Source organism: Microtus oregoni, unplaced genomic scaffold (genome assembly GCF_018167655.1).
Source record: "Microtus oregoni isolate MIOR12 unplaced genomic scaffold, Mior012 000023F_ref0000262, whole genome shotgun sequence".
NCBI lineage: Eukaryota > Metazoa > Chordata > Mammalia > Rodentia > Cricetidae > Microtus > Microtus oregoni.
The window spans coordinates 26,819,805-26,847,605 of NW_024543082.1; the positions used below are offsets into that span (position 1 = coordinate 26,819,805).

General features: G+C 39.5%; 1 protein-coding gene across 1 annotated transcript; it reads right to left on the reverse strand.

The window, feature by feature from the left end:
• Positions 1 to 977: 977 nt before the first annotated feature.
• LOC121461630 (transmembrane protein 45A-like) lies at positions 978 to 26,758 on the reverse strand. The gene is made up of 6 exons (XM_041672720.1): positions 26,687 to 26,758; positions 26,110 to 26,143; positions 16,249 to 16,437; positions 14,585 to 14,769; positions 4,899 to 5,044; positions 978 to 1,068 (listed from the first exon to the last, which is right to left on the reverse strand). Exons 1-6 carry the CDS (start codon positions 26,756 to 26,758, stop codon positions 978 to 980), a joined length of 717 nt encoding a protein of 238 aa, XP_041528654.1.
• Positions 26,759 to 27,801: the final 1,043 nt, after the last annotated feature.

Consider the following 27,801-nt stretch of genomic DNA (forward strand, 5'->3'; position numbering starts at 1 on the left):
CATCAAAATTAAGTGACAATGTGAAAAAATAAGCAAATTAAGTCAGTATTTACAAGAATTACCAAAATCATCCACATCATTTTTTTTAGAAAACACACATTTAGTGTTTATCTCACAAACCTTACAAAGAAGGTCAATATTCACCAACTGTAATCCCATCAAAAGTTAAACTCATAGACACTGTTTTAACTAAAGATAATTATTGAAAAGAGAATTCTTATTGAAAAATATACTTTGTGTGTGTATGTGTGTACGTGTGTGTATGTGTGTGTGTGTGTGTGTGTATGGTATGTGTCTGTATGTGTGTGTGTATGTAGATATGAAGTCAGTGAATGTGGATACCATGGCACATGTGTAGATGTCTGAAGACAACTTCCATGTTGGTCTTTACCTTCCACCTAGAGATAGGGTCTCTTTGTTGGTTACCATGGTGTACACAGGGTTAGCCAGTCTGAGAGCTTCCAGAAATTTTTCTACCTGTGCTTCCCAATCTCACAGAATGAGCATTGGGATTAAAAATATGTGCTACCATCCCGGTTTATATCTGTTTCTCTGTGGGGAATGTTTCACAGAAAGAATTATTCAGCTTTTTCTATACCACATGAGAATATGGTATAGCCTAATAGTGAAAACAAAGACGTGAGTTCTATATTAATTCTCTTCATTGCTCCTTTTTAAATGAATTACAAGATACAGCAAGACCAGGAGTCTGGAGACTGTCCACGTGGCAAATTAAAATGAATATTTTTACATATGATTCTGATTATAATACCATGTGTGTGAAAGAAACTTGACATCCAAAGAATTTCAAAGATAAAAATAAAATAGTTACATTTAAGTACCTTTAAACACAATTGGAAGTATAAACAGTACAGATCTGTTGTGTGTATTGAATGCAGGTCAAACACAAAATGCAAACAAGGTTCATTACAAAAAAGAAAAGGGTTGATGCAAGAGAGAATGGCTGCCCACCAAGTTCACATCTCTTCTGATTCTTGTTCTTGCCCAGAATTTTTCAGGAGTGGAATTTGCATGGAGCAGAACTTCCTACATCTCCATTTAACCAACCTGGATGGGGAGGATGGGAGAATAAATCTTGGTTACCTGAAATCTAAAATAAAAACGGAGAGCAATATACAGCTAACAATCCAGTTTATTTCTGTACCTAGAGGAGGCTACTCAAAAAAGGCACATTGTGTTTCCTCGGTGTCAGAGATTCCTGAAAATTTATGTAGATTAAAGTCAAGCATAAGGAAACATAAATATGGCTTTTAAATGGATTCCATGATTGTTTAACTAGGCATAAGAATTTGTGGGCTGAGCAAGGGATGAAACTGAGCTCAGTGGAGTTTCGGCATCAAAACCACTCCCACGGGCTGCAAAGAGATTTCATTTCCTATGAAGGATTTATGTGAATCTGAGAGTCTTCCCAAGGTGGCAGCCCAAGTGGAGTCCTAAGGCAATTCTAAATTAATTTAGTTCTCTCTCTCTCTCTCTCTCTCTCTCCTCACTTTTTATTGATTTTTTTTGTGGATTTCACGTCATGCATCCTGACCCCATTCATCTCTCCTGACCCCAACCAAAATTCAAAAACAAAACAAAAAAGCCCCAAACCAAACCAAACAAACAGAATTCTCGGCATGGAAGTTGCAGCATGACACAGTGAATCACACAGTTTACCTTTTAGTCTTTACGTCTTTACCGGTAAGTGTTCATTACAATGAGTCATGGGTCTGGTTTGAGGCCTCTGGCTTCTGCTACACCCTCGATACTGGGCCCTCACTGGGAATCCTCTTGGATATCCTATTGTTGTCTGACCTTCCCATGGTCCAGCAGTTCGTAGATGAGGTGGGTGTTAGATAGGCTACCTTGTAATCCAGGTTCTGGGCCTGGGTGGTAGTTGGGCTGGTCAGCCTGCCAGCTTTCCTTTGTCATCACCACCCAGGCCTGCTCTCCAGCACTGCCCTGGCTAGTTCACCCTCTGGTCTAGCTCACGTGCACTCAAAGCAAGAGGACCAGCTCTGCTGTGTTGCCCAGGCTAGAGGTGCATGGCCTACTCTCTGAACTGCTGCACTCGGTGAGGGGCAGGACCAGCTCTTTCGTCCTAGTGCCTCCAAGGTCTCTCCTACCTGTTGCAGGAGGCAAGGGATGGGGAAAAGGGCAGGAGCATTCTGGGTTGACTTTAATCCCTCCTTGCCTCTTCAGAAATGTGGTTTTGCACAGGACACAGAGCACTCAGAATCAGGTGATTGCCCTGCCCATGGTGATTTAGGAACTTTCAAGAATGATTTTCTCCCCTGAGAATGTTATCACTTCAAGAGAAACTCAGACGGAAGTGGTGATGATAATTTTTGACACTGGAAGAAAGGAAATTACTTAGTGGCCCCAGCTCAGTAGGTTTTCTGAGTCTCTGATGAGAAAAGGTATTTACTAAGAGATAAGAAAACCTTTTCACATGTGTGATTTTCAGAAGGACACTGTGACTTTGACCACCTGAATAGAATATGATTTCCAGAAATGCACAAGTCTATAGAAAGACATTTGATGAAGCAAACCCTCCAGATAATTCTTTTAAGAGAAAGTTCGCCAGGCCACCCACACATGACCTTTACTTCCTGTCTTTCTTTGGATGGAGTTCTGCACATCCCTGACAATGCTCTGGACTCTCAGTCCCACTAAAAGATCAACAGAGCAGAGACTTCATCCTATCTGCTACCCAAACCCCAGCCTTCTGAATTGATTCTGGCTGTAACATTTTGGACACTTTGACGGTAGAGTCACACTGCTCATCTGAGAACAGAAACTAACTCCTGAGCCTTTGTCAACTTACGCTAACTCCTCCAGTAAACAACGGGCGCTTAGTCTCTGAAACATCTTTTGACTCAAGAGCTGAAGGCAACTGCTTAAAACGATTGACCTTGGTTATTGACTATTAATATTGTCCCTACTGTCCTCCTCAAACCTCAAGTCACTTCTGCATGAAAGGCTAATACTCTGTCATAGTGCAAGCCTGAGAACTTCCTTTTGCCACTTTTTAAAGCCACACATCATTTCCTCATTGCACAACTTCAACATGGAGAAAATGTAAAGGGTTGGCTAGCTGATGAACTAGCTTTGTTACTGAGATTTCAATATAGAGAATTTAAGTATATGTAGTTGCTTCTATCGTATTAATTATTTAAAATTTTAATTTATGTATATGTGTGTATAGACTACATGTATGAGGCTACTCTGAAGGCTAGAAGAAGTCATCAGATATTTTAGAACAGGAGTAATGGGTGGTTAAGAGCCGGAAGACTTAGGGGCTGGGAACTAAACTAGGGTCCTCTGGAAGAACAGCAAGTGCTCTTTACCACTGAGCGATTTCTCTAGCCTATGAATTAATTATTTTCATAGCCCCTAGTGACTTTGTCTTCCTTTTCTCTGCTTTTTGTACACCCTTATCACAAGCCACAAACTCCAGTCACATTCAGAAGTCTTTAACCAGGTTTGATTTTCCTCTAGTAGCTCTACGGTTTAGAGATGCAGAAATGGCCTCCAGGGGGCAGTAGAAAGCCAACAAACAAGAATGGAAAGTAACCACTATTCACTAGAATGGGGTCAATTTCAGGAGCTAGATTCCGAGTAGATACAATCTTTTGATCCCATATAGTCCCTTCACGTATGTAAGAAAGACAAGAGCTGACCTATCATTTAGCAGTCATATGCCTGGTATTTGGAGAATCTCTGCTTTGCTTATCAAAATGGCTCAAGTGAATTATCACTTGGGAACCTGATTTTAATTGGTTGTTATTTCCTGTTATTTCCACAGATGAGATCTTGTGAATTAGTTCTTTGCAACAGATAAGGCACAAAAAGATTTCTGAGCAGATAACTCCCAGATAAAAAGCCATCATAATCGAGATTGCAGGTGTGAGATAGGATGATGCTATCCTTGAACCGTCGCTTTAGGGAACTGGCAGATAGCCTCATCTTTTAGGAATTCTGGGCACAGTTATTCCATACGCTATTTAGGCTGCATGACGATCACTATGCAATGCCAAACGAATCACATAATGTTTGATAGTACATCCATGTGGATGAGATACAAACACGTGGTGAAACCTTTACTACCACATTTTTACAACTCCTTATCCTGAATTTCAGGGCTGAATTAGCCAGCCATTTAACTGTACAAAGGTAGTACTCAATCTCAGTTATATCTTTACAGTATCCATAAAAGGGCCAAACTAAACAGCATAGAAGACTTTTCCAAAATAAATGAAGGCTGTACGGTGGCTTTAATTTTACCCGGAATACAGGTCCTTTAGTGGCAAACAAGCAATGACAGATTAACTGCAGCATGTTGGGAAATGTGCCCTTATGACCGCTCAAGACAACAGAGAGGACTAACACAAATGAACTAATAGTCAACATCACTGTTAAGACATCCGGTGGATGAATGGGTTGGAGGAATCACAGGATCTTTAAGAAAAGTTGGCCACTTAATGTGAGTACGCCAGGTAGCAGAAAGTGCCCACTGGAAAGTCCAGAATGAAATGTGTTGGGGATAGGGAGAGACTGGAAAGCACATGTGTAGTTTCTAAACATAGTATATAAGAGATTCAACCTTATTAGGTACTTGATTTATTGAAATTAATGTGGCACTTGCCATGTTTAAAGTGTTCAAGGGCCAGTGACAACTAAGTGGAATGCTCTAGATAGAAATACTGCAGTCAGAGCTGTGCTCTGACAGACCATGGGATGGAGTCTGCATGCCTGGTGGTTTGGATTAGGAAATCCATTGAGACGTGGTAGTAAGAAGATGGCCCCTTTCAGGTGTTTCCTTTCAATATTATTGGGTCTTGATGATCATATACCAAGAATGAAATAGCCATGAGCAAAAATCATTAACTCACCAAGTGATAACAGCGTAGTTCACTCCAATGATGATATAGGCAAATGCATAATGCCAACAAAAATACACAGTGAGAAGCATATTGCTGTGATGATCTGTCAGATCCCATTCAAAACCTCCAGTCGGGTTATAGAGAACAAACCCCATCTGTAAGATAAACATAACAGGATAAAAACCCCAAAATTAAAATAAAGGAACATATTGCTAATAATGGCACATTTTAAAATCTCTGGTGATTAAGATAACGTCCATCATCTGAGATGTCACAGATAAATACTGTGTTTTGACCTGATTCAGTAACAGAGACAATATCTAAGTCATACCTTTAAAACAGATCTTAAGGAAATTTAATGATCAATTTTCAAAATATGAATAATAAGCATTCCTTGTTATGTGAAGATGTTCAGAAAGTTCACATATATACATTTATTCTATTATTTTAAAATTAGGTTATATAAAATTGTAAAACAGACTCTGGCCAGGGAATCAGGTAGGCTAACTGTAGGTCTTTATCTCTCCTTTCTCTCCTCCAACTCAAATCCCCAATCTCATTCCCAGCTCCATAGCACACCACCTGCTATGGCCTCCCCTCTGCTCTGTCTTCATCTCTGGTAGATCACACAATTCTTCTCCAACATTCCTCCCCACTCATTCCATTAGCAAAACCCCCAACTCAAGCCAGTATTCCCTGGGAAACTTTCAGTTCAGCCTGACAGAGAAGCAAGTAGGCCAGTGAAGCAGGTGGACAAGCCTCAGCTCTTAACTCTCTCTCTCTGCTCTTGCAAATCCAGGCCCACCAGCTTTAAAGCAGACTACCTGCTGTGGCCTCTCCTCACTCTCTGTCCCCATCCCCAGGGGACTCAGCAGGTCCTGGTTAAACAGGCTGCTCTCCTCCCTCCTGTGCACCCTCCATCCCCCCAACTCCTCCAGTCCATTTGCATTCCTAAATGCCATCTCCTAATATCTAGAAACACATTTTACCCAGAAACTCACGTGGCAACACCTAGCAGGTTCCCAGAATTTCCTACCAAGTAACACATAGGCACCAAGACTTACTAAGAATCAAAGCAACAGAAACCAAATAACAAAGCACTCACCAAAAGAAAGAAAGAAAGAAAGAAAGAAAGAAAGAAAGAAAGAGAAAGAAAGCCCGGCAATGCTACAATACTAGTCCCTGAGAATTGAAAAACAGATGAAGCACAAGACAAAGATCTTAAAATAGCCTTTATGAATATAGTAGACATCCTTAAAGAAGTAAATAAATCGCTTATAAATATATATGAAAACACAAAGAGTGGAAGGAAATGAATAAAACAGTTCAAGATGGGGCTAGAGAGATGGCTCAGTGGTTAAGAACACTGGTTGCTCCTTCAGAGGTCCTGAGTTCAATTCCCAGCAACCACATGGTGGCTCACAACCATCTGTAATGAGATCTGGTGCCCTTTTCTGGCATGCAAGTATACATGCAGACCGAACACTGTATACATAATACATAAATAAATCTTTAAAAAAAAAGTTCAATACCATCAATTAAGAAAATTAAAACCTCTGGAAGTCCAGTTGAAGAGAAAAAGGAGGGATTATATGAGCAAGAGGGGTCAAGATCATGATGGGGAAACCCACAAAGACAGCTGACTAGACTTTGTGGGAGCTCACAGACTCTAGACCGACAGTTGGGGAGCTCACATTGGACCATCCTAGCCCTGCTGTATGTGGGTGACAGTTGTGTAGCTTGGTCTGTTGGTGGAGCCCCTAGCAGTGGGAGCAGGATCTGTTCCTAGCTCATGAACTGGCTTTTAATAACCCACCCCTATGGTGGAATGCCTTGCCCAGACTTGATGCAGGAGGGAAGAACTTGGTCCTGCCTCAACTTGATATGCCAGGCTTTGATGAATCCCCTTATCTTTTCTGAGGCGTGGGGGGGGGCGCTAAAAAGAAGGTGGGGGAGGGAAATGGGAGGAGAGGAGAAACTGTGTTTGGTATGTAAAATAAATAAAATTTAAATTAAAAAAAACTAAAACTGAGGAAAATCTGGGAATGAGAAATTTAGGAATTTGAACAGGAACCCCAGAAGCAAGCCTCAGCAACAGAATACAAGAGGTAGAAGAAAGATCTCAGGCATTGAAGACACAATAGAAGAAATGGATACTGAGGTGTAGTAGAATTTTTTTTTTTTTTTTTTTTTTTTTGGATCACCAGCTTACAAATAATGACATGGAGGCTTATTATTAACTACGAAAGTTTGGCCTTAGCTTAGGCTTGTCCCACTAGCTGTTATAACTTAAATTAACCTGTTTGTATTAACCTATGTTTTACCATGTGGCTTTTTACCTTTCTCGTATTCTGTATGTCTGACTCCCTCCATGTCTTGTTGGTATCTCTCTGCCATAATTCCCTTGGCTAGATTCCTTCTCTTCTTCCTTTCTCTCTGCCCAGAAGTCCCACCTATGTCTTCTGCCTAGCTATTGGCTATTCAGCTTTTAATTTCACCAATCACAACAATGCCTCTTCACAGTATCCAAATATTCCACAACATTCCCACCTTTTATCTAAATAAAAAGGGAAGTTTTAACTTTAACACAGTAAAATGATATACAATAAGAACACTTATCAAATAAAAAAATACGTTCATAATGTTCAGTCAATTAGTATTGGTAAATTAAAAAATACTCCCTTATCTATCCTATCTTGGCAAGTCCAAAGTTTTGTACCTGATTTATTTTCTAACAAAACTATGGAAAACTATAACTATAACTATTCAATCTTCAACCCCATCTGAGATCAAAGAAGGATGCAGTATTACCTGATTAAACAGGAAGTACAGAGTAAGCAACTTCCAAAACTAAGAAATGACAGAGATATATGGCTGCCTGAACAGTCACCCCAAGCATTGTTATGTTGGGCCCTATGTACCTATATATCTGACAGACTTTTCTGATAAGCAGGAATTTTGAAGTACTGTCCTACCTTGACTTGGCAAAGTTTGGTAGTCACCTTCTTTTGTGTCTTGCTAGTCCAAATTAGATGGCATTCTGTCATCAGTTGAGGCAAGGGCAATTTCTTTGCCCAGTAGCTAATTATGCCACAAATGAAATTAAACTCCATGTGAAGGTTCTTAAATGCCCATCATTTTTTTAAAGTAAATTGGTGCTGCAAGGAGCAGACATATCTCATTGTCATGAAAAGCCTTATGTTATTAAAACATTTTAAATGCCATATTCTGTAGGTCTTTGAAGTGCTTGAAGACCATCTATCTATTTAAAATATATCTCTAGTTAACCTTGAAAACATACCTAACGTGAATATAAGCTTGATTCTTATAGATGATTGGTTCTTAACCTATATTTCTTTATTATTCTAAATAGCTTTTAAGAACTAGAAATTTACATTGTTAAATAAAATGTATAGGTACAATACCATAAACAAGAGTAGAAACATATATACAGTATAACAAAATAACCTTAAATTTGTATCAATATATAAAAATTCATGTCATTGTAAAATATTTGAGACTAGTAGTTTAGTTCAAAAATAGATTCAACATTCACCCTTTTATCCCCATCATTTCTATACTATATCCCCCTTTTTCCCTTCAGAAAGAGATTCCTAAATCTAATATCCTTTGTTCAACTCTTTTTCCTGACCATGACCAATAACAACTTGTAACCAACCTCCTTAAAGGATGACAAACAGCCATAACCCACAGGATGACCAAAAGCCATCCACCTGATTTCTTAGGATGTGGGTATCATGTTCTCTAGTAAGCTTCCTGATGTTTAGCTGTATTATTTTTTGTTTAGTCTCTGTGTGATGAGAAAGTGTAGAGCTTATCTGAAGTCTTGGCTGGATCATCTGTGAGGCTGGACCACCTCAATAAGCAGCTTTGAAGTTGTTCTAGATGCAGAATTTTGAGCAAAATGCAGCAGAGGCATTTTGAGAGGCTGGATCACCTGAGCTATTTGTCTTCATTGGTGTCTGGTCCTTTTTTTCTGAAGACACATTAACTTTTAAAGTTAACATATATATCTGCATTAATAGAAATATGGAAAGTGCAGTGTGAACAAGTCAGTTAAAGACGGTTCTTGTGGAATATTCCTTTACACTGTGTGAAGATGTGCCACTGTAGCTGGTTTGATAGAGTTTAATGACCAATAACTAGGCAGGAAGAGGTTAGGTGGGACTTCTGGAGACAGAAATAGATTTGGGGAAGAAGAAAGGAGGGAGGTCATGAGACAGACACAGAAAAAACAACATGAGCACTGTGGAGAGATGAGGTAACAAGCCATTCAACAGAACATAGATTAAAATAAATGGGTTAATTTCAGTTATAAGAGCTAGTGGGACAAGTACAAGCTAAGATCAAGCATTGATGATCAATAAGTCTCTGGGTCATTATTTGGGAGCTAGTGGTACAAAGAAAGACTTTCTACAGATGATTTTTTTGTTTTATATTTGAGCAAGGTAAAGGCATCAGTTAACTTTACAAGTTTGTTTGGACTGTACACCCAAACCTCTATCCATGATATATGAAAGGATGGCATGAAACAATAAGTCTGTAGTCAATAAGACTACAACACTGAACATGTTAAAGAAAATGTTAAATCTCAAAAGTATTGGTACAAAACATCCAGAAAATCTGGGATGATATGAAAAGACCAAATCTAAGAGTTATAAGAAAAAAAAAGGAAGGAGAGGAAATGCAAGTCAATGGCATAGAAAGTATTTTCAATGAAATTATAGAAGAAAAGTTCTAAAACATAAAGAAGGAGATGCCTATCAAAGTACAAGACAAACCACCAGACTGGACCAGAAAATTTCCCTTGACATATAATAATCAAAATTCTAAACATATAGAACAAAAAAATAATATTAAAAAGTGCCAAGGAAAAATGACCAAAATGACTAAGTAATATACAGAAGCAAAGCTATTAGAATAACACCTGACTTCCCAGTGGAGACTCTAAAAGCCAAAGGCTCCTAAAATGATGTTCTACAGACTATAATAGACCACAGATGCCATCTGAGACTTCTATAACCAGCAAAACTTCAGTTGCAATAGATGGTGAAATAAGACATTCCATGATAAAAACCTAATTTAAACAATATCTATCTACAGATTCAGCCCTACAGAAGGTATAAGCTTTTCTTCCTACAGGCAAACATCTTTGGTAGAGGAAAGTATCCTGCATGCTACCAAAGAAGAAATGTAAACACCAACCTAGTCACAAACCCTTTGGTCTAAAAAGGTGTCCTGCCCACAAGGCATGTTACCGCAGTGGTGATACAAAGCTCGTGGGAGTAACTAACCAATACCTGATTTGACTTAATGTTGTAAGGAGGAGCGGGATGGGGGGGCTGCTTCCCGCTGCATGACTTCTGGCTAGCTTTACACCCAAAATAATTACACGGAACCTGTATTCATTTAAACACTGCATGGCCCATTATTTCTACTTCTTCTTGGTCAACTCTCACATCTTAATTAACCCATTTCTAATAATTTGTGTATCACCATGTGACTGTGGCTTACAGGGATGAGTCTAACCTACATCCTTCTTGGAGAGGAGAGCCATGGCGTCTGCCTGACTCTGCTTTCTTTCTCCCAGCATTCTGTTCTGTCTACTCTGCCTATCTAAGCTACTGTCCTATCAAAAGGCCAAGACAGTTTCTTTATCTGACCAATGAGAGTAACACATAGACAGAAGACCCTCCTACTCCAACTTAAGGCCCATGCCACAAGATGGAACCCATTCCTGACACTGCTTGAATGACCAGTAGCCTGAGACTAGATAGCCCAGAGATCTAAGGTTAAACCAAATACTACTATTCTACAAAAAGAACATAGCAATAATATGACTCCTAATGACACTCTACTATATTCATAAATCAGTGCCTTGCTCAGTCATCATCAGAGAAGATTTCTACGGTAGATGGAAACAAACACAGACTCACAACTATATAATATGTAGCCTTAAACACTTAGCCCTAAACAGGATGTCTCCATCAACTTCCACCTCACACCCTCCAGGGCTCAGGGAACCCTACAGAAGTGGAGGCAGAAAGAGGGTAAGAGCCAGAAGGGATGTAGGACACTGAGGAAACAGGGCCACTAAATCAACAAGATTGGTGTACATAAGAGTTCACAGAGACTATGGCAGCATGCACAGGGTATGCAGGATCTGCACCAGACCCTGGAGCTGAAAGAGTGGACATGCCCCCATTCCTAACTCAGAGATATTTCCAATTTATAACCACTTGAAAATGAAAACCTAGTTGTTTTTTTTTTTCCAAAAGAGTCTCACTAGGGAAACAAACTACTCTTAAGGGTAGGCTGCATGCCCAGCAGTGGATGGCCAACAGAAAATGAGTCAACAGTACCTCTGGAGGTTCCTTGTCTCACAGTGTCATGCTGTGGGTTTTTTTTTTAATCTTAATTTTTATTTATATATTTTTTTCTATTTTTACCTTACAAGTTCTTTGTACGTATATTATGGCTCCCAGTTTATTGTTTTTATGGGATTCCCAAGTGTTAGAAAAGAATAAATAAGACTCTCCACATTTGTAAATATTCTGATATTACATATAGCAAAACCGAGGATTTTTTCTTTTAAAAAAACTATAGATTAACTTAGCACATCCACAAGTACAAAATCAACACAAAAGTCAGTTATAATCTTTACACACAAGCAACAAATAACCCCAAAGTGAAATTAAATGAGTAATTCTACTACAATAGAATTGAACACCATAAAAGACATAAGAATAAATTTAATCACAGATTCATGGTGGAGTATGTTGTTCCATGACATATTATTTGTGTATCATAGTCTAGATTCTGGTAAAGACCCCAAGAAACTTGCTCTTCCAAATTAAAGGGGGCCGGAGAGACAGCTTAGTGGCTAACAGAAGCTGCCATTCTGGCAGGGAATGCTGGTGTGAGTTCCAGCACCACACAGTGATTCACAATCACTTGTAACTCCAGTTCCAGGGGACCTGCTGAGAAAACAGGGCCTCTAAATCAACAGGGCCTCTTTAGACCTCTGCATGCAACGAATGCACATATATACATTTAGTAAAATTGAGAAGACCTGTAAACTAAAGCTGTCCAACACTGTTAAAGAAAATAAGAAGTCTAAAGATAGGGAATGGAAAACTATAACACATGTATGAGTTAGAATTCTTAATATTATTGAGATAGTAATAGCTTATAAAGTAATTCTTTAGTAATAAATTAATTTAGTATATCTGCAGGTACAAAATCAACACAAAAAGTCATTTATAATCTTTATACACAAGCAACAAATAACTCCTAAATGAAATTAAAAGAGTAACTCTAAAAGATACACTCTAATACCTATTGAAATACAAATGTTCTTCATTTCAGATATTTAAAAAATAATGATCTTGAAATTCATACAAATTTCAGAGGATTCTGAAAAAAGAACAACACTTTAAAATGAAAATTTATATAGCGCACAATTTAAAAATTACTACAACTATACAGTAATTAAAACTTTGGTGTTAGCCGGGCGATGGTGGAGCACGCTTTTAATCCCAGCACTCGGGAGGCAGAGGCAGGCGGATCTCTGTGAGTTCGAGACCAGCCTGGTCTACAGAGCTAGTTCCAGGACAGGCTCCAAAGCCACAGAGAAACCCTGTCTCGAAAAACCAAAAAAAAAAAAAAAAAAAAATTGGTGTTGGTTTAATGATAGGCATATAGATACAAGAAAATAAAATTTGTATTTCAGAAATAAACACACACACACACATATATATTTGGTGTTTCACAATATGCCAAAGGTATTTAATGAATTTGTCAACCTTAGTTAATAGTCTCTTCACTAAATGATGATGAGACAATCATAATATAACATGGAAAGGCTGAATTTTAATTGGACCCCTGTAGTATTTACTTGCCTCATTTCTATGTCAAAAATTGGCAAGAGTGAAGTGAAGAGGAATACATTTTGGCTCAGGGTTTCAGGGTTTGATCCATGGTCACATAGCTCCATGTGGTTGTGTAGAAGATGGTGGGGCAGACGAATATGGTGGGAAAGACCCTCATCCAGGAATGAAGCAGAGAAAATGAGAGGAGTGGGACAAGATTTTCCCAAGACCCTGCCCCTGGTGACCTGTTTCCTCAAACTAAATCCTCTTTCCTAAAGTTTCCAGAGTTTCCCCCAAATAGCTCTGCCAGATGGAGACCAAACATCCAAAATGTGAGCTTATGAGGGATAGTTCACAGTTGAGTCTTGTCTGTATTTGAGATTGTGTTTTAATTAGAACATCTCTCCCTTCCTGCTCCTACCTCCAAACACTCTCCTCCAAATTCATGGTCTCTTTTTGCTTTAATTGTTGCTGCATGCATATATGTATTTGTCCATACATATATATATTCCCAAATATAATCTGTTGAGTTCATACAATGTTACTTTTTTTGTATGTTTCCACAGCTGGTCATTTACTACATGGGCACTGAAGGCTCATGACCATTGATCTCACAGTAGAAAATGCATTTATACTGTCTCTAAGCATCTTCAAATATTGAGTAGCATCAATAGTGTTTGAAAGTCCAAATCCAAAGTCTTTTCTGAAACTCAAGATAATTAGTGGAGAGCCACTTAAAAGTCAAAAGCAAAGCTACATATTTCCAAGATAGAATGGTACAAATGAAGCCATGAGCGGTGACTAAGCTTTGAAAACATGAATCTGCCACGAACATTTCCTATCAAGACCACAGAGACACTTAGCTCCCACTACATGCAAAGTTATCTAAAAATCCAAATATTCTCTCTACAATCACAAAACATAAGAAAACAGACTTTCAGCTCTGCGTCCTGAAATTTGGTGATAGTTTCAAAATAAATAATTTTTTTTCAACAAATGTGGTTGCATACCACATTTTGGTCCATACTGTCTTAGCTAGGGTTTCTACTGCTGTGAATAAGTCCCATGGCCAAGAACAACTTTAGGGAGTAAAGGGTTTATTCTAGCTTACACTTCCACAGCACAGTCTATCATTGAGGGATGGTAAGGTAGGAACTTAGACAAGGCAGGAACCTGGAGGCAGAAGCTGATGCAGAGGTTGTGAAGGAATACCGCTTACCAGCTCGCTCCTCCTAATTTGCTCAGCCTGTTTTCATATAGTTCCATGGATGCCATGGCTTGTAGTGAGCTAGGCCCTACTACATCAACCATGTAATTGCTTCACAGCAAATATTGGTTTCCTCAATTTCTTTTTTGTTTTTGTTGTTGTTGTTTGTTTGTTTTTTCGGTGCAGGATTTCTCAGTTTAACAGCCTTGTCTCTCCTGGAACTCGCTTTGTAGACCAGGCAGGCCTCAAACTCAGAGACCCGCCTGCCCCTCCCTCCCACGTGCTGGGATTAAAGGCATGTGCCCACAAGCACCAGTCTTCCTCAATGTCTTGCCTCCCACTAATTTTCTAAACTTGCTGGTCACTGGACAGCAAATGTATCACAGATGGCTTTTGACAATTCAGACTCTCTATATGCTGACTACTTGGGTATATGTACTATCTGCCTCCTCAGGCAACCAAGCATTTAAAAAATGTAATTTCTCAGCGGTCCACATAGTATTGTAGAAGGTCTTGAACTATAGAGAGATAAGTTCCATCAAAATGAGAAGCCACAGGTGCAGGCACATGACCATCACCTCGCAGTCCCAACTTACGTGCCATAACCAAGTCCCTTGGAGCAAGATGAGACTCGACCGCAGCAGCTCCAGAGTTATGTTATTCTTTGTGAGGACCTCCATGAAGGAAACCACGCCTGTCAAAACTGTGGCAAGAGCCAGGATCTTGTGCAAAAAAATGTCCACTACAACCCGGCCATGTGTGTGGTTGTACATGATAAAAGCTGATAGAGGGAAGAAAACAGTTTGTCATACAATGAAACCAAGAGCTGTTCACAGTTTGTTTTTTCTTCTCTCTGCCCACTGCCATGACTGCTTCTTCAAAATTGAACGTTGGAATGATAAGCATCCTTTCCACTCCTCTAACATTTATTTTTTCCTTTACCACATCCTGGCATCTTCAAGCAACTATAAGTCAGAGAATTCTCTGTGCAAGATGATGGATAAGAAGCTAATGGGGCTGAGGAACTATGAGCTGTACAACTATACAGATAAATGAGCTGAAGTCTCACATCAGGGCCTTAGTCCCCTGGGAGATGTAAATACATACATAGACCATAACCTTGGACTTTTTAAATTAAAGTTATTTTCATTTTACATACCAACATCATTACCTCTACCTCTCCTTCTCCTGCTCCCCATCCTCCCCCATTCCCACCCTCCATATACTTTTCAGAGGCCTCCCTTGGGGAGTCAACAAAGTCTGAACCTTAATAGACACAGCAATATTATCTGGAATTCCTCAAGAAGTTTTAAATACGTGTATTGTTTCATTCTATGAAGAGATTCCAAATTCTTTGCACCATTTTTCTTTAAAGAGGAAAATACATTTATGAAATGTATAGTGTAGTAGCGCTTGAGATAACAGGACCATACTGCTGGCTGTTGAGACTCGTCTTTTATCTGGTTCTTGTTCTCAAAGAGTAGCAGGCAGAAGTTCTTTCAACAGATGTGGAAGGCAAGATGAAGAGATAGGAAGTGACTATATTCTGATTACTTTTGGATTTGCATAATTAATATGCATCATATGCGTGGAATAAATGAAGACAAGTCTCTAAGCACTTGCTTTCTTTTCCCCTACAATAAGATGGGAAACCAAATGAACAGAATGTGCAGTTTATCGTTGAACTCTCCAAATTTGTACCTCCTTCTTTAAGATTTATTTTCAATTAAATATATGTGTGTCGTCAGGTTGTAGGTATGCATACATGAGTGCATACACCTCTAGAGTTTAGAAGAGAGGCTACAGGAAGTTGCAAGTTTCCTGGCTTGATCATGGGAATCAAACTCTGCTTCTCTGCAAGAATAGCAAGTGCTCCTAACTGGCTGACCTATCTCTCTAACCCCAACAACCTCATTTTTAAATATGGCTAAATATATTTATTACATACTAACAGAGTTTTACTTCTTGGATTTTTTTAAAGAGTCAGTAGATGGTACAAAATATCTTGATGTTAATACATGAGTCTTTAAGACAGAAAATGAATGAATACATTGAATGGTTTTGCTGGCCTTAAGCCTATTAAATAAATTAGTGGGGAAGGAAAATCTTTGGTATTCTGACACCCAAATATCTCATTGTGGCTGGGATAGAAGTGTTCTCATCAATCAAGGCTATACCATAACATCAAAGATACCTTCTAAAAGGCTACCTAGATGTCTAATGGTTGAGAACTGTCTAGAAAAAAAGTGCTGATACTTACCCTGCACCAGGAAAGCGTTCGACAGTGCCAGCTTGGTTAGGGAGACTGGAAGACAATTAGTGGTAGAGCCTAAGATTCTGGTCACACCCAGGAGCCCATAGAAGATGTACATGACTGTGTGGTGCAAGCGCAGGACCCGCATCAACTGACTCTCTGAGGCAGCAGCATATATTTGTAGGCTGATGGCGCCTGGAAGAGAACACATCACAGTACAAATAGCCTTCTCCATCAGTTCCTAGGATGCAGGAGGGTGTGCTAACAAGTGTTAAAATTTATTATCCTCTATGAAAACAGTCCTTCAATATGAGTCATTTTGGTCCAAGTACCCATTACAAGTTAGTGAAATCTCAAAAGATTAGGTTGTTGCGATTTAAGAAATCAACCTGAGAGCAAATGATTCTTTGATTTCTAGATATTACATCATTAACATAAAGTCATTGCTCTCAATAAAATACTTCTAAAGTTTCAGCTTCCTATAATTAATACATACAATCTAAATAACCCTAACCCTGAGATAACTGGTCAGGCCTGACGGACACAGCATGCAGATTAGTCAGCTCCATAAACTGTTTAGCATTGTTAGTGATACTGCCTTATTTGTTACTCTATAGAAATTGACAAAGAAATGCCTTTCTTTGAAAAAAACTAGTGTATAATTTGAAGGCCGTAGCAAAGACCTATTCATTAATAAAACATGAAAACTCTTAATGGGAAAATAGAATATTTTGCCTCTTATAATGGCAAATTGTCTAGTCTAAATGACTTCTCTAATTCAGAAAGTAAAGAACGGAATGAGTGAATTATGAGGCCCTCCCTGACTCTGATTTCTCTTCCAAACTTCTCAGCACTGATGGATTACTGAAGTCTTCCTACCATCAGAGGGAGTGTTGATAGAGTGGGACTTTTTTCAGGGATTAGTACAACTGATTCAAGATTATTTCACTCATTCCAACTAATTTTATAAAGGAAAGTCACCAATATGGGGTGGGTAAATTCAATTATATGACTAATTCATTAAAGAATGGCCTTTGAGTCAACATCAACAATCACCTCTCTAGATGTAGCCCTGCCCAAGACAGATGTGGACACTGGACAGAACTTTACCCAGTAAGCCACAGCTATGTGGCGATACACAGATTAATGAAGATGTGTTAGTTTAAGATATAAGAGCTAGTTAGAGGCCCCAGGGCAACAACCTCCACAGAAGTAGGTACAAGGGAGCAACCACCTAGGAAGCAGGCCTGAGCCAAAGACCTCTGTGGGACCAGGTACCAGTTAGGGACCTCTGAGGGAGAAGGCCCAAGCCAGGGACATCTGCAAGACCAGGCCTGAGTCAGCTACCTCAACCAGAGCAGGCCCAAGGCAGCAACCTCCACAGGAGCAGGCTTGAGCCAGTAACCTCCCCTGGAGCAGGCCCCAGGAAAAGACCTCCACAGAAGCAGGCACAAGGAAGCTGCCACTAAGGGAGCAGGCCTAAGCCAGAGACCTCTGTGGGTCCAGATGCCAGTTAGGGAAATCTGAGGGAGCAGGGGTGGGCCAGAGACCTCTGCAAAACCAGGCCCAAGCTAGGGACTTCCACGGGAGCAGGCCTGAATTAGCAACCTTTGCCAGAGCAGGACCAAGGCAGTGACCTCAGTGGGAGCAGCCCTAAGCAAGAAACCTTCATGGGAGCAGGCCTAAATGACCCCCAGTATTGCAGAGTGACCCCAGGAGTACTGTGTGACTCAAGGAACACTGAGTGACTTCCAAGGTGACAGGAACTGTGGCCCTGATTATACCATGAGGAGCAACCATCTGAGCCTTGGATCCACTGGCACCTAAAATACTGAACACCAGAGATACAACCCCAACTATAGTAATCAAAGGAAAGATGCATAGACAATATAAGAACACACTCAACACCACAAAGAGCAATATGACACCAATAAAAACCAGTGGTCCTACAACAACAAGACTTGGACAATCAAATATAGACGAAGCAGAAAAAAACAACCTAAAAAAATACTTTAGGAGGATGTTTGAGGCCCTTAAAGAGGAAATGAAAAATTCACTCAAAGAAAAGACAAATAAAAATTGGAAGAAATCAACAAATCCCTTAAAGAAAACCAAAAAAAAAAAAAAAGCAATCAACCAGATGAAAGAAACTATCCAAGACTTGAAAACCAAAAGAGAGACAATAAAGAAAACACAAACTGAGGAAATCATAGAAATGGAAATTACGAAAAAATTCTCAGAAATCACAAATGAGAGCTTGAAGAGCAGAATACAATAGATGAAAGAGAGAATCTCAAGTGCTGAAGATACAATAGAGGAAATAGACTCATTGGTCAAGGAAAACATTAAATCTAACAAACGCTTTACACAAAATATCCAGGAAATATGGAACACCATAAAAAGACCAAACGTAAGAATAATAGGGATAGAAGAAGGAGAAGAAGCCCAACTCAAAAGCACAGAAAATGTATTCAACAAAATCATAGCAGAACTCTTTCCCAACCAAAAGAAAGATATGCATATGAAGACACAAGAAGCTTACAGAACAACAAATAGATTGGATCAAAAAAAGTCCCTGTGCAACATAATAATCAAAATACTAAACATATAGAATAAAGAAAGAATATTAAGAGCAGAAAAAGAAAAAGGCCAAGTAACATAAATGTAGACCTATCAGAATTACACCTGACTTCTCAATAGAAACAATGAAAGTCAAAAGGTTCTGGTCAAACATTATGTGTGTCAAGCATTAAGAGACCATGGATGTCAGTCCAGACTACTATTCCCAGCAAAACTTGCAATCACTATAGACGGATGAAACAAAATACTCCATGACAGAACTGGATTTAACCAATACTTAATCACAAACCCAGCCCTACAAAAAGTACTAGAAGAAAAACTCCAACCCATGGAAGTTGAGTACGTCAACAAAAACACAGACAATAGATGATCTCACAACAGCAAATCCCAAAGAAGGGAAAAACACATACAATATCATCACCACCAACAAAAACTAAAATAACAGGAGCTATAAATCACTGGTCATTAATATCCCTTAATATAAATGGACTCAACTCACAGGCTAACAGATTGGAAACACAAACAGAATCCATCCTTCTGCTGCATACAAGAAACACACCTCAACCTCAAAGACAGACATGGCCTCAGAGTAAAAGGTTGGGAAAAAATTTTTCCAGTCAAATGAACCTAAGAAACAAGCTATTGCAGCTATCCTAATAGCTAGCAAAATAGACTTCAAACTAAAGTCAATCAAAAGAGACAAAGTAGGACATTTCATATTAGTTATAGGAAAAAACCCATCAAGAGGAAATCTCAATATTGAACATCTAGGCCCCAAATACAAGGCATCTTCATATATAAAAGAAACACTTCTAAAGCTTAAATCACACATTAAACCCCACATACTAACAGTGGAATACTTCAACACCCCACTTTCACCAGTGAACCAGGTCTATCAGAAAGAAAATTAACAGAGAAATAAGGGAACTAACAGATGTTATGACTCAAATGGACTTAACAGACATCTATAGAACATTCAATCCAATCCTAAAACAATACACTGTATTCTCAGCATCTCATGGAATCTTCCCAAAAAATTGACCACATACTAGGTAACAAAGACAATCTCAACAGATACAACTAATTGGAATAACCTCATGTAACTTATTGGATCACCATGGCTTAAAATTAGAATTCAACAGCAACACTAATTCCAGAAAGCCCACAAACACATGGAAATTAAACGATGCTCACCTGAATCATCAATGGGTCAAAGAAGAAAAAAAAAGGAAGAAATTAAAGACTTTCTAAAATTCAATAAGAATGAGCATACAACATACCCAAATTTATGGGACACAATGAAAGCAGTGTTAAGAGGAAAATTCATAGCACTAAATGCCTACATGAAAAACCCCACACTAGTAAGTTAACAGAATATTTGAAAACCCTAGAACAAAAAGAAGTAAACTCACCCAGGAGGACTAGATGGCAGGAAATAATCAAATTGAAAACTGAAATCAACAAAATAGAAACAAAGAAAAGAATACAAAGAATCAAAGAGACAAAGAGTTGGTTCTTTGAGAAAATCAACAAAATAGACAAAACTTTATCCAAACCAACCAAAAGGCAGAGAGACTATCCAAATAAACAAGATCAGAAACAAAAAGGGGGACATAAAAGACGTGGAGGAAATCCAGAAAATCATTAGTTTATATTTCGAAAACCTGTACTCCACAAAACTGGAAAACTTAAAGGAAATGGATATTTTTCTGGATAAATGTCACTTACCAAAATTAAATCAAGACCAGAGAAGTAAATTAAATAGACCTATAACTGCTAAAGAAATAGATACAGTCATCAAAAGTCTCCCAACCCAAAAAAGCCCAGGACCAGATAGTTTCAGGTCAGAATTCTACAAGATTTCAAAGAAATAATACCAATACTGCTCAAATTGTTCCACACAACAGAAACAGAAGGAATATTGCCAAACTCTTTCTATGAAGCAACAATTACCCTGATACCTAAGCCATACAAAAACATTACTAAGAAAGAGAATTATAGACCAACTTTCCTCACGAACATTGATGCAAAAATTCTTAATACAAAACTGGCAAATCCAAGAACACATCAGAAAAATCATCTACGATGATCAAGTCCACTTCATCCCAGAGATGCAGAGATGGTTCAACATACAAAAATATGTCAACATAATCCACCATATAAACAAACTGAAAGAAATAACACACATGATCATCTCATTAAATGCTGAAAAAGCCTGTGACAAAATACAACATTCCTTCATGATAAAGGTCTTGGAAAGAGCAGGGATACAAGGAACATGCCTAAACATAATAAAAGGCAATATACAGCAAGCCAACAGCCAACATAAAACTAAATGGAGAAAAAAATCAGAAACAAGACAAGGTTGTCTTTTTTCTCCATATCTATTTAGTATAGTACTTGAGGTCCTATCTAGAGCAGCAAGACAACAAAAGGAGATCAAGGGGAGACAAATTGGAAAATAAAAGTCAAACTCTCACTATTTGCTGATGATATGATAGTTTACATTACCGTCCCCCAAAATTCTACCAAGAAACTTATACAACTCATAAACAGCACGATGCAAGATTAATTCAAGAAAAATCTGTAGCCCTTCTTTACACAGATGGTAAATGGGCTGAGATAGAAATCAGAGAAGCATTATCCTTCACAATAGCCATAAATAACATAAAATGTCTTGGAATAACTCTAACCAAATAAGTGGAAGACTTGTATGACAAGAACTTTAAATCTTTGAAGAAAGAAATTGAAGAAGACACCAGAAAGTGGAAAGATCTCCCATGCTCTTGGGTAGGTAGAATTAACATAGTAAAAATGGCAATCTTACCAAAAGCAATCTATAGATTCAGCGCAATGCCCATCAAAATCCAAATAAAATCCTTCACAGATCTCAAGAGAACAATACTCAACTTCACATGGAAAAGCAAAAAAACCAGGATAGTCAAAACAATCCTGTACTATAAAGAAACTTCTGGAGGCATTACAATCTGTGCCTTCAAACTCTACTACAGAGCTACAGTCCTGAAAACAGCCTGGTATTGTCTGGTATTGAACAGACAGGAAGACCAATGGAACTGAATCGAAGACCCAGATAGCAATCCACACACCTACAAATGCCTGATTTTTGATAAAAAAGCAATAAATATAAAACTGGAAAAAGAAAGCATATTCAACAAATGGTGCTGGCATAACTGGATATCAACATGTAGAAGAATGAAAATAGACCCATATCTATCACCATGCACAAAACTCAACTCCAAATGGATCAAAGACCTCAACATAAAACCAACCACACTGAACCTCATAGAAGAGAAAGTAGGAAGTACACTTGAACACATTGGCACAGGAGACCACTTCCTAAATTTAACCCTAGTAGCACAGATACTGAGAGCAATAAATAATAAATAGAACCTCCTGAAACTTAAAAGCTTCTGTAAAGCAAAGGACATAGTCAATAAGACAAAACAGCAGCTTACAGAATGGGAAAAGATCTTCACGACATTGGACAGAGGGCTGATCTCCAAAATATAAAAAGAACTCAAGAAAATGGTCATTGAAAGAACAAATAATCCAATAAAAATGGGGTACAGCTCTAAACAGAGAACTCTCAACAGAAGAATCTAAAATGGCTGAAAGACACTTGAAGGAAATTCTCAACATCCTTAGCCATCCGAGAAATGCAAATCAAAACATCTCTGAGATTCCATCTTCCACCAGTAAGTATGGCCACGATCAAAAACACTGATGACAACTTATGCTGGAGAGGAAGTGGGGTAAAGGAAATCACTCCTCCATTGCTAGTGAGAGTGGAAATTTGTACAGCTGCTTTGGATTTCAGTATGGTGATTTCTCAGAAAATTAGGAAACAACCTACCTCAAGATCCAGAAATTCCACTTTTGGGTATATATCCAAAGGATGCTCAATCATACTACAAAGACATGTGCTCAACTATGTTCATTACAGCATTGTTTGTCATAGCCAGAAAGTGGAAACAACCTAAATGCCCCTTGACTGAATAATGAATAAGGAAAATGTAGTACATTTACACAATGGAGTACTATACAGCAGAAAAAAATAATGACATCTTGAGATTTGCAGGCAAATAGGTGGATCTAAAAAACATCATATTGAGTAAAGTAACCCAGACCCAGAAAGACAATTATTATATGTACTCACTTATAAGTGGTTTTTAAACATAAAGAAAAAAAGCCTATAATTCACAATTCCAGAGAAACTAGACAATAATGAGGACCCTAAGAGAGACATACATGGATCTAATGTACATGGGAAGTAGAAAAAGACAAGATCTCCCGAGTAAATTGGGAGCATGGGAACCATAGGAGAGGGTAGAAGGGGAGTGGAGAAAAATATACAGCTCAATAAAAACAATAAAAAATAAAGAATAATAAAATAAAAAACCAATCACCTTTTTAATAAAGTATTTAAGATTAAAATTATAATTTGAATATATACAAAGGGGTACTTTGCAAACAAAATTATCTTTAGTACTTTATTTTCTATTAAATCTTATTTATACATATGGAAATATGCACACAAAAAGAAAACAGAACTCTGAAGTTAAAAGCACTCACCAACTAAAACCATGCCAGTTAGTATAATTCCATCCAAAAGTTCTGCTCGATTGATCCATGCTTTAGATTGAAGGTAAATCTGTTTATGTTTTTTGCAGATATACTTCAGAATATTCACTGAATTCCACCAAAGACTCAAAAAGATCAAGAAAGATCCTGGGAGGGCATGACCTTGGAAATCCCCTGGGATCTACAGAAATAAGAATAAACAGCAGGTAGGAATAGCATTTCTGGAATCTCTCATCTCCATACAGAAGTCGATCTTGTTTTGGCCATGGATTTACAATAGATCTCACTATAATAGCAATAACATCTATAAGAATTAAAATTTCCAGTCACTAAACACCATATATTAGGTACCAAGCCAACTATTTCACACGCCTAATTTTTGAAACCCAAGCATGAATGAAGAAGGATTACCATTTTAAAATGAGGCACAGATTCAGAGAATTTAAATGAATTGTCCAGATCTCAAGACAATGTAGAATTTCCCTATAGTTCTCTAAGGGTAGGAGCCAAGGGATTTTGTCCATCGTTCATCCATAGCTCATCGGCATATCTATTGATATTTTAATTACTCAGTCTTGTTTATGCTGCCCTTTAGAAAAAAGGCAGTCACACAGCAAACTCCCTGTTATTCTGGTTCTTTCCACCCTCTTCTGCCAAGTTCCCTAAGCCATGGTTGTAGGAGCTGTGTTGCAGATGTAAACACTGGAGGTGGGTACTCCACAATCCACTGTTTGTAGCCACTTGTGGTTTTCTGTAACTGTCTTCATTTGTTGTAAAAAGAAGAGTCTTTGGTGAGAAGTGGTAACTACACTTATCTATGGTTTGAAGGTCAAGATTTAGAAAACATTAAGTAATTTTGCTAGTCTAGCAGAGTGGTGGTAGTAGATTCTCTTCTAAGACTCACAACCTCACTAGTCCTGGGAAGCTTCTATTTTTCTAGTACCAGGTACAATTTCTGTTCTGTTGAGTGGGCCTTAAAATCCACTTAGACAGCTGTTGCTTACCACCATGTGTGAGCGTCACTATTACAGCTTTCTGGGTATCTTGCCATGCCGGTCATTGTTGTGGTTCATAGGCGTCACAGCTGGGTAGGACTACAATTAATCTCCTCCCTTGGCAACTTGCAAAGAGTACTTTCTGGCTCTATGGAAACTAGACTACAGTAAGACTTTCAGGGTTAGACCCAGCTTGAACCAACCAAGTCATCTGTCCTAAGTGTATGATGTCTTCAGTAATAGACGCTTATCTTAAACCTCTAAGAGGCAACCAAGGGCAACAGCAATAGGCTAGATTGTTCTGGTGTTTGGTACACATACATGCATATGTATGTGTGTGTGTGTGTGCATTGTATACAGATACATTTATATTTACTGTAGAATTTTAGGTAAATATAAAATATGATTCCTTGAGACTTTATCAAACTATCTTGGTATTATTTGTCCATTCTCCCTCCTTTTTCTGTACCGCACCCCCTTCTTCTCCCCAGTTAGGGTCCCAGGCTGTTTCTCCACTTATTCTTTCTTATTACCTAAATCCTGCTTTTCCCCTCTCAATAACCCTCCACCATGGTCCCTTTATACTCTTGTGATTTCTGTAGTTACCATGAGTTATATACTAACATCAGAAATGTTGGAGCTAGGAATTGAAGATAAGAGAAGAGAACATTCGATGTCTATTTTTCTGGGTCTGGGTTACCTCATTCAATATAATATTGTCTAAGTATACCCATTATTCTGAAAATTTCATAATTTCATTTTTCTTTTCAGTTGAATACTATTCTATAATGTATATGTGTACCATATGTTCATTATTCCTCTGCTAAAGGACATTTCAGCTGTTTCCATTTTCTAGCTAAGACTGCCTATGAACAGTGTTGAGCAAGTACCTGTGGAGTAGGGTATGCTGTCCTTTGGGCATATGCCAAGAAGTGGTATATCTATGTCATATGCAAGTGATTTCTGGGCCTCTCATTGGCCTCTCTCTAGTCAAACCCATCTGATATTCTAGAACACTGATACTCAAAGTAAGATAATCATTCTGGTATTTAAAAAAAAACCCATGGCTTTATTGGAAAAGCAGAAGCTGATGTCCTACAACAGACCTATCAGCTCTAAGTCCTTATTTGACCCAAATCAACACATGATTCCTATCACAATGAAGTGTAAGAAACAACAGCAGAAGACAGAATTCTGCAGAAGCACTACTATTGACATTGGGACCAGATAATTCTCTAGTGAGGTTGGATGAGTAGCTACTGCATAGAGCACAGTAGTACGTTCAGAGCATTGACATCTACCTGCCAGACACTGGTAGCAAGTAACCACCATCTCTAGTCTGACAACCAACACTACAGGCAGATAAATGTTTTCTGGTGGGAGGGTCAATCTTATTCTTTTATGAATTGACAAATGATGGTCTAAAAGACCATTTAATCTTTGAAAATGCTGACTTTAAAATCCTTTTTAAAATCAAAATACTATTTTTTCAGAAAAATTAAAATGTGACAAATTCAGTTGTTAAGTAATTTATGATTATGTACATTTTTCCAAACATTTATTCCTGCTTATATAAAAAGAAATGTTGCAATTTATATTTAAAAAATGTCCACAATCCACCAGGAGTCGCAGGCTCAACAAGGGCCTGAATCTGTGACCAACACAGATGTCGCCCCCTCCCCAGACTTACAGGTCTGCGGGGCCACAGTCACACAGGATCTCGCCTGGAATCAGAGGAGAGATGAAAGGCAACCACTCTGTGCCATCTTTTATTGGTGCAGTGGGTAGTATTCAACCTAGTGCCCCCTGTGACCCAACCAAGAGCCCTGGTGCTAGGGCTTGGGCACCATTGTGGTAAGGGAGTACAGGGTGGGAATGTAGAAGAGAGGGAGAGGCAGAATGGTTTGTGGGCTGGGGAGAGAGACGGATGCAAGACGTGAAGGTGGTGAGGAACGGGCTGACATGAATGGCCAGCTGGCTGCATGAGTCCAGGGAGATGTCTGTGCCTGGGCTTTAACCAAAGGCCAGGTCTTGATCCGGGGCCCTGGAGCCGCCAAGGGAGCCTGAGTTGATGTCTTTGGCTCCTGACATCGCTGGGGCCATGCAGGAGCCAGTGGAGGGGCCACTTCGGTGTCCAAGGGCTACACTGCCACGGGTGGGAGTCATGCCAATCTAGTGGCCTGAATAGCCAGCTACCTGGGTCTCTGGTGACAACCTGATCTGGGCTGTTACTGAGGACCATGTCTGGGTCTGTGACCCTGCCTCACCCAGGGTCTGTGGCTCCTGAGACCATCAAAGACCATGCTGATGCCGAGGGTCTGGGCTGCACCTGGAGCCATGTTGGTATCCGAAAACCGTGTTGCTGCAGGAGCCATGCTGATCCGGATAGCCTGTGCTGTCACCTGGGACCATGGTGACATTCAGGCCAGGCTGCTGTCTAAGACCATCACTGGGTTCGCGGTCCTACCACAGCCAGGGTCTCTATTGACGTCTATGGCTCATGTTGCCGCCGAAGGCCACACAGATGTCCTGGGTCTAGGTCGTAAGCTGTGACTATGTTGGTGCTAGGGTCGGGGTGGGAGGGGCATGCTGCTGCCAGGGACAGTTTGACCTGAGTGGCATGCACTGTCATCCAGGGCCATTGTGTTGTCTGAGCCAGGACTACTGCCGAAGGCCATGTCTGGGTCTGTGATTCTGCTGCAGTTGCAGCTGGGGTCTGTGGTGATGTCAGTGGCCAGTGTTAGCACCTGGGTCATTGGAACCATGCTGTGCTGAGCCAGTCCCGCCCATCCCTGGCTCTGGGATTACCGGTCCTGCCCCTGGCTGGACAGTGCAATGGGTGAGCTGGCCTTACCCTTGGGGGAGAGCTAATCCCTAAACTCAGGAAATATAGCCCCACCACTCAACATAGACACGCACCTCTCCCGGGCAACACACTAGAACTGACCCTGCGGTTAGGGACACAGGTGAGCCAATCCTGAAGGTGTGAAAGCAGAGAGCTGATCTCCCTGCCTCCCCATATGCCCCATGGAACAATCAGGACAGAGGGCTCTGTACCTTGCCTTGGCAAACCAGTAGAACTGACGCTGGCTATATAATGAGGGGAACCTGGATCGGAGGGCCCAAGAACAAGAGACTAGGCCCCACTCCTTGCTGTAGGCTGCTTGAGATGAGCTAGCCAAGGTAGTGCTGATGTTTGGATGGAAAGTTCCATCCCAGGCCCCTCCCCTGGGAGTTGCCTCAGTCCAGACTCCACCTCCAATGTTTGTGTGGAAAGTTCCACCCCAAGTCCCCTCCTCTGGGAGTTGCCTCAGTCCAGACTCCACCTCTGAGAAAGCCCGCAAAAAGATAACCCCTCCCGAGAGAAGCTCAAGACCACTCC

Bases quoted from the DNA above. Each gene is read 5' to 3' on its own strand.
- LOC121461630 (XM_041672720.1), bottom strand. From the start codon at position 26,758: ATGGCTCCAGGTGCAGCCCAGACCCTCGGCATCAGCATGGTCTTTGAT. The intron at 16,438-26,109 runs GTAAGTCTGGGG...GTTCTCTTCCAG, and splicing joins GACTGTGGCCCCGCAGACCT to GCGCCATCAGCCTACAAATA. The intron at 5,045-14,584 runs GTAAGTTGGGAC...TTTATCTTACAG, and splicing joins AAGGGACTTGGTTATGGCAC to ATGGGGTTTGTTCTCTATAA.